The sequence below is a fragment of the Parasteatoda tepidariorum genome, chromosome 7 (genome assembly GCF_043381705.1).
Source record: "Parasteatoda tepidariorum isolate YZ-2023 chromosome 7, CAS_Ptep_4.0, whole genome shotgun sequence".
Lineage (NCBI taxonomy): Eukaryota > Metazoa > Arthropoda > Arachnida > Araneae > Theridiidae > Parasteatoda > Parasteatoda tepidariorum.
In genome coordinates, this window is record NC_092210.1 from 1,381,221 (window position 1) to 1,393,947 (window position 12,727).

The window sequence follows — 12,727 nt, forward strand, 5'->3', positions numbered from 1 at the left end:
ACATTTTCTACTGATTTTACAGCTCGTTTGGTCATGCCTTTCACTGTTTTTAAATACCTGGCTAAAGTTTTTATTTTATTTTAAATACGATGAAATATGTTAAAACCTTTTCGGAATACTTTAATACGCGTTTAAAACTCCTATAAAACATCAAAACCTAAAATGTAACATTTGAAAGACGATAAAAGAGGAGAGGGGGGGGGGAGAGAAAGCGCCTCAATTTCTGTTTACTTCTTACTGAAATAGTTCAGGAAAAAATTTTCCTGCTCTATGAATCAAGTTCAACTTTTATCCCTATTTACCCATTTGTTATATTTTGTCCAAAAATCTGTTATCAGTTTTGTGTCAGTACTTATCAGAGATTCCCAAAGGGATAAAAATTAAGTTAAAAGTATTATAAAAAATTTTAAGAAAATGTTTCGAAACAAATTTTACTCCTTACGTATTTTTGTTCCTCCAGGAAAGGTCTAGATGGGATAAGGCAGCATGGAATTAAGGCATTACCTGAGTGTAGCTGACTATGCAGTCATCGCTGTATTCCTACTCTTTTCTGTTGCTATAGGCATCAAATTTCGACTTTCTGGCAATCGGCAACAGACCGTTCTAGAGTATTTATTTGCAGGGAAAAACATGTCGACATTACCCGTTGTTCTTTCAATCATCGCAACTCTTACAGCAACGGGAACTATGATATCCACACCAGCAGAAGTCTACAGATATGGTATTCAACACTTGATTACGCCATTTGGCACAGCTTTTGGCATGTATTTGTCCTCTCACTTATATGTACCGGTTTACTTTCAATGTGGTGTGTCCACAGCTTATGAGGTAAAGTATTTGGTACTAAAACAATTTTCTATTCACCACTTTCACAATGCAAATTCTTTAAAAAAAAACCTCTAATAATAGTTAAAAAGTGCACTTTGTCATGAAAATAAAATAAAAAAACGGTTTAAGAAACGGGCAGATTTGCTGTTACGAGCAGACTTGTTTAAATGTAAGCAATTTAAAAAAAATCCGAGTTAAGAGTTTCCAGTTTAAATCTGAGTTATTTTGTTTATCACAACTTTTCTGCACTGTTTATTGTAAGATTTCGAGTAACTTTTTTTGCTTTGTTTAGTGTAACATTATGTTTTGTAATTTTTCATCAAGTAGCTTAACTATTATAGCAAAACTAGAATTTTTATGAAAACGTTGTACATTTGTAAGATTTTTTTTATTTTGAGAAATACATAATTTATTGGAAATTGACTCGAAGAACAAGTGATTGGTTTATATTTATGCTTCTAATAATTCTGTATTTTTAATGTTTTCGAGATAAATAAAATTTTTAAAAAAATTTATATTTTCATGAAATGAATATTGTTACAATATGACAAGGGTATTTTATTCCAGTTTCTAGAGATGAGATATGGCAAAAACACAAGATATGCAATATCTGCAATATTTCTGATTCAGACAGTAAGCAACTTGTTTTTAAAGTGTTCATATTTTCTCTCTCTTTCTCTCTCTCTCGTAATTTTTAATTTATGAATTGTAAAACTAACTTTTTGTACTATTTTAGTTTTAAAAGTCTAATTAAACTTCCATGAAGGATTTTCGGTTGAAAGAAAAATGCATTGAGTTTAATACACGAGAATAAATTAGAGGCTAAAAATCGTTTGACAGTGACGTATGAAAAGGAATCGATGTTTTATTTTAACTTGGTATCAAACTATTTATGACTTTTCAAAGGAAAATATCCTTCAGGTAATTTATTGCCTTTACTGCTTAAAATTTTTTTTTGGGACGTTGAATACGGAGGTGTTCTTTAAGAGTGTAAAAAACGGTTATATGAAAGAGCTATAGAGAAGGAAGCTGAAGAATAACCTGACATTTCTTACTAGTATCCATTAAGCAGATGGAGCACTTTGAAATGTAGGTTTCCGTTGATTCTGTCACTGGACGAGAAGTACATAAAAGCCGTAAGAATTTTAACGACTTAGTACTATTATTGAGTTACACAGAAAATCATGAATTTCATATACACCTTACTTTTTGATATACCTCGTACTTTAATAATGTGTGTCATCTTTAGGTGTTAATTGTATCATCGGTGCTATTAGGTCCCGCTCTTGCCTTGAGCGCTGTCACCAATCTCTCCATTAGCACATCTATTTTTCTCGTTGGTGGAGTGTGCACATTTTACTGTACTTTGGTAAGCTTTAAACATTTTTCTATAAAGAAAGTTCACATAATTGTTTGAACAAAAAAATCGTTATACTGTTTATTTTTTCTCTTAAAATAATTGAAGAACTGTTTGCAGAATTGAGAACATGAGTAGTCATTATTTCCTTAATCTGATGAGAAATTTTAAGGGATATTATCGATATATATTTTATAAGAATTCTGTACTTGAACATTTTAATTTTTTGTAATTTGGATATGAAATTTCGATAAATATATTTTACGAAATACCGGTTAAAAAATTTTTAAAGAATAAAAATATATAAGAGAACCATTCTTTTAATCAGACTTTTTCTGCAGAAAATAGAGTATTTTGCATGAAAAATGTGTAGATTTTAAAATAAAAAATAGCTTAGTGAGAAATAATTATTTATATATTTTTCACATTAAATTAAAAATGTACACAATTTAAGATGTAGAAAATAATTTTACTATAAATGCATACAATTTGAGCATGCAACAAAATTATAAGGCTGCCAAAATTTATTAATGGGCATAAAAATCTCTTTTAGTTTGCAGCAGCTTGATTTTTTTTCTTTTTCAGTATTATTCTAGTTTTGACACCCTTCACTTAAAAACCAGTTTGAAAATCGATTTGTGGGAAAAATCAAACTTAGTTCTACCTAGAAAATTGTTTTGTTAGTGAGTTATTACAAAAAAATAATAAAAAAATAAACTTTAATCTGTTGTTTCAAAAATATTTTGAGAAATTATGCTTTATTTATGCTGAAAATGAATTTCAAACTTATTTAGTTTTAATTCTTAATGTTTAATAAGTTCAAGACAATGAACGAATAATATAGGTGTTGAGAATTACCGTCTGCTTAATTTTTATCTTTGATCTAGTTCATAAAATTAAGTTGCTTAAATAACAGTTTCTTTTACTTTTTTTTAGATTGTTCGTTCTTTTTTTTTCTTTTTTTTTTGTGGAGAAGAAACAAAATGGCTTTTTATTTCGTGTGTAAGTTGTTTATGGAATAATCAAGAACACTGACATCGTTAACTAATTCTGATTTGAAGTGCAAAACGGAAATTGCTGTTTTTTATGAGTAAGAAATATTTTGCATATTTCGTTTTATTCTTTATTCATTATGGAAGCTGTATTAAAAGAAAGAAAACAGCGTAGAAGATTATTTACCCCAGCTTGTAATTCCTTTAATGAGGAAGAAACTAAACTCAATTGCGCTGATAAAATGAATAAATTAAAGCTTATTGAAGAGAAAGCTATTGTAATGATAAATTTTGAAGAGAAATTTAAATAATTGTTGTACTCTTGAGAAACTTCCGATACTGAAATAGAAAAAAAGGAGAATAATGAATCAGAAATTTATATTAACCGCTGGAGATCTTTGAAACAGAAGCTAGGAACATAAGTGAGAGAGCAATCAGCTTTAAAAAGTGAAAGTTTGAATGTTATTTCGCAGCCAGAGTACCTTGTTGAATTATCTAAAAATTAAATTGCCTACTTTTGACCGTAATGTGCGAAATTAGCTATACTTTTGGGGACTGTTTCAAAAAATAGATGAGGGCATGAGTATTGATTCTCACAATAAATTTTCATGTTTATCTCAAGAAATAGAAAGAGGTAGTTCTGCTGAATTATTGATTAAGAGTTTTCCTCCAGGTGGGTTAAAATTACGAAAAGGCTTTAAAACAGCTGAGAATGCTTTTTGGTGGAGAAGAATTGCTAAATCAAGTGTACGTTAAAGATTTATTAGCATTAGTTCTTCAAAAACAAAATTGCTCTAAAAATTCAGTAAGGAAATTGTTTCATCAACTTGAGAGTAAGTCTCGTTCACTTGAACTACTAAGGGTTTCTTGGGAAAAATATGCCTAGATGTTGTTGAATCATCATTACCCGAAGAAACACTTGTAACTTGAGAACGCTATAGATCTGCTCATCGCAGAGTGCGAGAAACGAACTCGGACGATTCTGACCAGAGTAAAATTAGTTGAGAAAAGTGATTTAGTCTTTTAGAATTTGTGCAAGACGAAGTTGAAGCAGAAGAACACATTTTAATTGTTTTCTTGACGTTTTGACCTTTCAAAACCGAAAGCTGAAGTAAAATATAATAGATTTTCGAGTGATAAGAATATGATTGAGAGTCAAATAAGGAATGAAAAATGTCATGATGCACCTAGTTCAACAAATCTTTTAACTTCATCCCAAGTGTCTAAACAATGCATATTCTGTTCTAATTCCCATTATTCTGGAGATTGTTTTAAAGCAAGAAAAATATCTTTAAGTCAGAGAGAATCACTTGCTAAGCAATCTCACAGTTGTTCTTAGGTTTAAAACCTGGTCATTCTGTCCAGTATTGTCATTTGAAATCTGGTTGTTTGTGTTGTGGTAAGAGACGTCATATCCTTCTGTGCATAAAAATGCAACAAACAATGCCTAAAAACAGCGAGTCATCTGAAATTGAAAAGAAAGTTGAGATTAGCTCTGAAGTGGATCAAGCTTTTTTCTTACGTATCTACTACTACGGACATAATGCTGCAAACAACGTTATAATGGGAATAAACGTGATGCAAGCTCAATTATTGACGAAGCTTCACAGAGATCGTATTATTAACAAAGTACATTTCAAGAAATAAACTGGGAACCCCAGCATTCTGAAGACTTACAACACTCTTTATTTGGTGGAAAAAAATACGGGGATATGCAAACATGATATATATACTTTGTATATGGGTGATTCTCACGAAACATGACAATTCGGACCAAACATTTTCTTCAAATTTGAAGTCTTCAAAATAATCCAAAATTTTTTTGTATACTTCTTTAGCTGCACTTATTAATATCTTATAGTGTAGTTTATTGATATTTGCTCGAGAAAAAAAATAAAATAGAAATTCACAAAACCTTGAATGCCAGGAAAATGACATATTACCTTAGAAGTCTAAAAAAGAGTCATTTTAAGTTAATAGTAGGTAACTCAACTTAAGCCTTTATGTTAGATGGACCATAAATTGCTTAAATTAATTATTTTTATCCACTGTAGAAAGAAACAAAAGAACTTTCATTGCTGATATGTACAGAATAAAATTGTGTATAATCATCAATCATTAAATAAATAAATAACTTTGATTACATCCAAATATATTTCAATCATACATAAACTTGGTATTAGGTTAATATTTGCTTTCCCTCTTTACAGTATTAGCAGTTAAAAAGAATTTCTGGCGAAACTTCAATGTCCTGGCATTCATAAGCCAGGATAATGACAAATTCGCTATTTTATAGCTTATAACTTTAATTTATTATTTTGACCGAAGACGTTTATATTCTGCAGAAAACAACAGTATTTCTTAAAATAACTCAGATAAATCTATGTAGTTTATGTTATTAATGATTTCAAGAAGCCAGGAAAATGATAGCATAAAAACCTACTCTCCTTGAAAAAATTTTTGAAATCGATTTTGAGCCAGAAAATTGGTTCTTTATTCATGCAACAAGACACGTTCAGATAGGAGGGTATGTAATCAATCTATTAACATAAAATATTGTTTCCTGCCGCTATCTATTTTGGCTATAAATCACTAAATAAAAGTAGCTAGGAAAATGACAGATTTTCATGGGACAAACAAATTATTGACAGAAAAAATTATTTTAAACGAAGTTTTAGTAAACAATGCCCTCTGCGTATATTCCGGAAATGCTTACATAGGATAAGAAAAAGAATTAGATTTTGAAAAATGCATGGGAAGTTTGGAATCTAGTTATCATTGGAAATATTGTTTGGGACATGCCAGGAAAATGACATTTTGATATTCAATTAAATTTTTTAAGTATACAAAACAGTCAATGCTAGTGCAAAGTCATTTTAAAATGCTAACAGCAATGCTATTTATTAATTTTTTTTTTTAAAAAAAGTTCTTTTAGTATTATAGTATTAGATTTTGGAGCAAGGGACAGTGAATTTCATGTTTCGTGAGAATCACCCATATACATCATGTTTGCTATATATATTTATCAAGTATACACGGAGATTATAATTGCAATTTTAAAGTTTTTGGTCAACAAATTAAATTTAGAGCCACCTAATATCAATAACCTTTGCCTGACGGAGTTAGCTGCCAGTAACATAAAATATTGTAAAGATGCTATTGAAATCTTTATTGGAGCTGATGTCGCTGGAAAGCTAGTGACGGGTAGTCGTCGTGAAGTACCATGTGATCTCAAAGCAATTGAAGCAGAACTTGGATGGTCAGTAATGGGAAGAATGCCAAATACTTTGAGGGAAAATTGTTCATCTTTATTGGTTACATCTATGTTTTCTACAGAGAAGAAAATAACAGATTTATGGACCTTGGATACACTTGTCATTATTGATCTATCAGTCAGGAAAAGTCAGGTTAAATTGAAAGAAGCTGCTGTATCATATTTCCTGAGAACTGTTAATGTAGTAGATGATCGTTTTGAAGTAGAATTGTCATGGTTAAAAGGTGATTCACCTCCTCCGGATTACTTTAATTTAGCTAGGAGAAAATTGAAGAAAGTAGTTAAACGTTTTAAAACTGAGTCCAATTATGGAACTTATGAAAATGTCTTTAAGGAATGCCATGAATAGGGAGTAATTGAAGAAGTTGCTAAAAAAGATCAAGGTCCAGTGGTTTGTCTTTCTCACTGAAAAGTTATGAAAGAAAATAGCACTACAAAAAATCATACTTGTCTTCGATGCTTCGGCCGAGGAAACGAGGTTTCCTAGTCTTAACGATTGTTTAGAAAAGGGTCCTAAACAACTTGAGCAGATTTAGAGAATTGTAACATGATTTCGAAAACAGGAAATAGGTATTATTTCTGACATACGAAGATCCCTTCTACAAATAAGTGTTTCTTCCACAGATTATTTGAGATTCTTATGGCGTAATTGTGATAGTCTGCAGAAAGAATAGTATGTCATGTGGTTTTCGGAGTGTCAAGCAGTCCTTTTCCTTTAAACTCCACAATTCAATTTCACTAACAAACTGTTTTAGAGAAAATAGATACTGCGGAATCTTCATACCCAAAAGGTGTTACTGAAAAACTTGCAAGTAATTTTTATGTTGACAGTTGTGTCAATTGTGTTGAAAATTAAGAGCTCCATCTTTTTATTAATGTATCAACCAAAGTAATGGCTGAGAAAATATTCGAGCTTAGAGGGTGGGAGTTCAATGATGTTAATGCTTTTGCTTCTGCTGATACAAATGTTCTCGGTTTCACATAGAGAAGATCCTCATCCCTAAATTTAAGAAAAGAGAAGCACAAAATAAATAGGATAAAGAAGTTAATGCAAATACGAAAAGTATTTTTTTTTAAAGTGGCTAAGAGATATTCACCACTTAGACTCCGTCTTCCCAGGTATTTCGGTTTGAAAATCACGATAACAAATACACCAGTACATATTTTTTGACACCCGGTAGCTGAGTGGTAGCGCTTCGCACTCCCGTGCCACAGGTGCTAGGTTCGATCCTCGGGCCGGACAAGGTTGACCCAGCCTTTCATCCCTTCAGTGGGTCGGTAAATGAGTACCAAGCATGCTTGGGAATTAAACACTGGGGGCTTCACGTTCGGCTGACCACCTAACCGGAACATCTGCTCCTGCACCCCAGAGCCCAAGATCAAGAAAACTGAGATGGGTGCTGTAGGCCTTGGCCCTCTATGGGCTGTCACGCCACAGAGTTTAGTTTAGTTTTTAGTACATATATTTTGCGATGCCAGTAGACATGCCACAGATGCTTTCATCCTAATAGAAACCTTTGATAAGTACAGTCCGAAAAAAAAAACTAATCACCCTGAATAACTTTTGTTCTAATGATCAGATTTTCACGAACTAAGCGTCAATCTTTATGGTTCCAGGGCTTGACCTCAAATATGCTTAGTAATTAAGTTACGAAATCAGACACAAAACCGTACTTTCTCTGAATAAACATATATTTTTTTTACATATTTGGATTTTTAGCCTTCTAAATATAGGGGGTAGCCGCAATCTGGGAAATATGGTCCCCATAGTTTGGTCAGTAGAGCGATCCAAAGTTCGTACCCCTTAATGTCAATTTAACTTTTTACGTTTTTAGTCATATTTTTAAAACTAATAAAGCAATTCAGAAAAAATTGCACCTACTCATAAAACTCATTTACCCAAAGATAATTTCATGAAAAAAATAATTTTTAATAGTTATTAATTATTTTTTATTATTTAATTAAATTGAGGATGAAAAAATTTTGATATATAAGGTATGAATTTTTTTATACCATATTAATCTACATATTTTTCAATTGAAAAATCTAAAGTTTCAACTGTTTTTATTTATTAGAAGCTGAGAAAAATTAAAATTAGTTATTTTTAAAAAAATAATTTGGCGACAATAAAGAAATAATTATATGGGGTGATTAATATTAAAATGTGATAAACTTGCGAGGAACTTGACTTTGCGCGCGTAGCGTAAAATTTCATTCATATTTTCTTTGCTAATAATCGTTTGCTAATCTTTTTATTTTTTATTTATTTCTTTTCTTTTTTAGTCCTTTGATAATCTATATTATATAAAACGCTAATACGTACGTATCAATAAAACCGATGATATTTCTTTTCTAGCGTTGGCAACAGTTTTCATTTTTAATTGATAGGATTCGGCGCGCAAGAGCACGTAGTGAGCATCATATGGCTAATCTATATTATATAAAACGCTAATACGTTTTAATTGATAGGCTTCGGCGCGCAAGAGCACGTAGTGAGTATCATATGTCTAATCGGGTGAATTCTCACCGAATTATCAAAAACATTCTCACAAAATTATCTTCATCGAAGCCGATGCTTTACATCCGGCGTTCAGTACTATTTCATATTGTTTTACAACACATGGTTTTAGCCCTCTGGTGGGAAAGACTTTAAAACAAAACTTACAAAAGTTACTTTTCTCAACAACTGAAATTTAGAATTGTGTGATTAAGAAAAATATGCGAACTGTTTTTAATCTCAAATTAATATTGAAATGCACAGGTTTGGAATTTTCTACACTGAAAAGTTTTCGGAACTTCAGTGTTCAAAAAAGTATACAAAAGCTAGACGTTAAGAACGTATCCAATGAGCGAGCAAAGCGAGCATCGGATTGCGAAGCAATCCGAAATGAACTGCGAAAGCAGTTCCGGGGGTTGGCGAGCGCCAAGCCTCCTAGTTTATTTGAAATTTAGTAAAGAAATTTGAATAAAACATTTTGAATAAAAAACACTTTATTGAACGGATGTCTAGTTTTATAAAAGCGTGCTTCTGATAGAATATGATTATACACCAGATTATGCTTATTTAATGTGATTATTTTTTATTTTTTGATTTTGTTTTTCAATAACTGATACAATTTCAATAATATACATACGTATCCTAGATTTGGAATAATATATTTATCAATTTCCTGAATATATATTTAATAAATATTGATAAAAATATGTAGTCAGCATTTTTAATGATCTTAAAACTTTTTTACATCTTATATATAGCCTTAATCTTAAAATAAATTTGTAAATTATCTGTCTGCGCTTGTTTCGCAGAATTATTTTTCTAACTTCTTAATTAAATTTTAAATCTTATTTAATCAAAATCTTATTTTTTATGCAACCATACATATTATTTTCCAATAATATACTAATCAATCGTTTTAGTACTTTAATTTATGTTTTCCTTTAAAATAAAATTACTTTTTAAATTATTGCTAAGTTCTTATTGAAAGAAAACTTGGAATTATTGTCAGCTATCTGAGAATTAAATCTTGTTAAGGAATTAAAAATATTCTACTGATCACACACAATATCATTCCATACGGAATAGCTGACTGCTTACTAAAAATACTATTGTTTACGAAAAATGAAGATAAATTATTAATTTTCTTTTTTTTTTATTGTTTCTAATTTATTCGAGTAAAGAAAAGTAAATGCGTATATGTGCACAGCGGAAAAATACAACAGATTGTTTTGTGTTTTAAATGAACAAAAAACTATGCACATACAATTTTATTTCGACATTCAAAGTTATTCTTGTGCGCTAACTTAAAGAAAGTTACCCTTTGGTTTTAAAAAGTTGAAAATATTTGCTTAAAAAGTTGTGTATATGATTTCTCAACTTTTGCACAGTTCAAAAAAATATTGCTATATCAGGAAAATATTCGATATGCCTTGTTTTGTTAAACAACTACTAAAATAAAAAATTGTAAAAAGATATGAGAAACGTGCTATTTTTAGAATCATCATCTCAAAAATTGTTCTTTTCCTCCATTTGACTTTTTTCTACTTAATTAACTTATAATAATAGTTTTAACACACGTTTTGAAGAAATTATGAATATAAATTTCTCCTAATATTTCGTAATAAAAAAAACAAGAATATTAATGATTCATTTATAATTGTTTCATTGAACCGGAGTAGTTAATTGTTTTCGTAATAATCGGCCTGACAACTATTTAACTTAGATTCTTTCGATTAGGGGTCACTTCATACATGTTTTTCGACATTGAAATTTCAAATATAAAATGTAAAAATTACAAGAATGCGTAAGCTTGTTTTAACTAACAAGGAAAGGACAAAATCGTTGGCAAAAGAAGTAATCTCATGAAAAGAGAGTCAGAGTTAAAAAAGTATTGTAAAAACTGTAACAATTGTTACTCTTGTTTAATTAAGGCTATTATAAATCTAATTCTCTTTTAATTTTTTCAAATTATACTTTTTAAAGAACTAACGAAAGAAGTGTGTAAATAACATCAACTCTTTTTACTGCAAACTAAGTTTACTTAATATCATTTGCAAATCTTATGAAGTGCAAATTCTTGACCTGCTCCTTAAAATAAAGTTTTATTTTAATCGTAGTTGAAGGAGTACGGGTACGTAGTTAAAGGAGGTATGCGACATTCGGAAAAAAAAGTCGTGTGATAGAGATAGTTTTAAACAGAACAAATTAGTTCTTTTGGTTGAAATGCTGTTAATATCATTACAGCACCTTGGTTAACAAGTGTCATTAAAGGAGGTTCTGGTAAAATATGCATTTTAATATGCATATGAAGGTAAAATATGCATTTTAATATATTTTCCTACTTACATACCTCCTTGATCTCCGCTCCGTTTTAATATTCTGCAAAGCATGAAATAAAATAATGTTGAATAAGAAAAGAGATTTCGAATGAAATATTTTATTTTCCTTAATACAAGGAGGGTATCTGCTACATTTCAGATTTTCAAATTCATGACTTTTCATGTCTAATTCCAAGAACTTTTCATGACTTACTATTAGAAGAAGTTACTATTACAAGTTACTATTTTCTCCGACAAAAACAGAATAATAAATTTAAAAAGCATTATAATAACATTTCTTTACTTAAAAATTTCTTTATTAATTTACATAATTTTATCACGTGCAAGTCCATTTCGGGCAAATCCGAGGCTAAAATTATGCGCGAAACAGGCAATTCATGTTTCTTTCTCTTTCCTGTTTAATATTTTTTTTCTTAAATAAATATTAATTTTCTAAAATTATTAATTGTCAACTTTTTTAAATTATCCAGTGTAATAATACCTTGCGCACATCCATTTTCGGGCTCATCTTTGGTTACTAACACATCAAACGCACTTCAGTACTCCAGAGTACGAACGCACTTTAATACAAAACCCCTCTATTTACGCTTTTACCTCAATTTTCGCTTTTGGTTTCATATTTTGTTATCTGGCAATCTTGCTTCGAAAATATTTTAAATCATTCTTGAAAAATTTCCCGTTCATGTAAGTTCAGTTGAATTCGCTACTCGCTTTATAGATTATGTTTTATTCTGTTTTTTCTTCATATTTAATTTTCTGTTTTTACGTGATATTTTTACTTATTGTGTTCTATTTTATTTGTTGTAATTTTTCTGTAAAATTTGTTTGAGTGCTTCTCACTCTATTGTATTGATATATTTTGCTTTGGCTATATTGATACAATATTAGAAAGCCCTCTTTTTTGCGGATATAATCGTGTGAGCTGATGAAGAGATTATGTCTTTTATTTCCCTTATATTTTTAGAAAAATTTTTCCTTTTTTTCGGAATTTTTTCCGGTTCCTTGTTATTTTATTTTTATTATTATTTCTCTTTTTTTCGGAATTTTTTTATTGTTCTGTAATTTTTCGCCTGTTTTCTCTACATTTTGAACTTATTTTATGAGTTCTATTTATTTGCAGCGAAGAAAATTAAGAAAAACAATAAAACTTATGGTTTTTCTTAATTTTTTTAGTGTTTAGTTTTGTATTTATTTATTATGATGTATATATATGTGGCGACGGCATGAGTGGTCGTCTTTGAAAATGAGAGACACTGTACTTTAACAAAACATATATTAAACGCTAAATTTACATAAAGGACGATAAAGGGGATTTACATAAAGGACGATAAACAAACACACAAATAACACCAAAATGAAGAATAAAACAAATAACAAACAACATTTTATAAATTAAAAAAAAGAAAAAAAGAAATGAAATGTTAATTAAAAAACCGGAAA

The 12,727-nt window shown here is 29.9% G+C and overlaps 1 protein-coding gene across 1 annotated transcript in view; it reads left to right on the top strand.

Annotated features, from left to right (window-relative positions):
• The first annotated feature begins 464 nt into the window (after positions 1–464).
• LOC107440038 (putative sodium-dependent multivitamin transporter) overlaps positions 465–12,727 on the top strand; it is an 85,210-nt gene continuing 72,947 nt past the window's right edge. Inside the window, exons 1-3 of the mRNA XM_071182997.1 lie at positions 465–828; positions 1,396–1,461; positions 2,078–2,197. Coding sequence (XP_071039098.1) covers positions 487–828; positions 1,396–1,461; positions 2,078–2,197 — 528 coding nt within the window. The 5' untranslated portion in view covers positions 465–486. The remainder of the gene's footprint in view (positions 829–1,395; positions 1,462–2,077; positions 2,198–12,727) is intronic.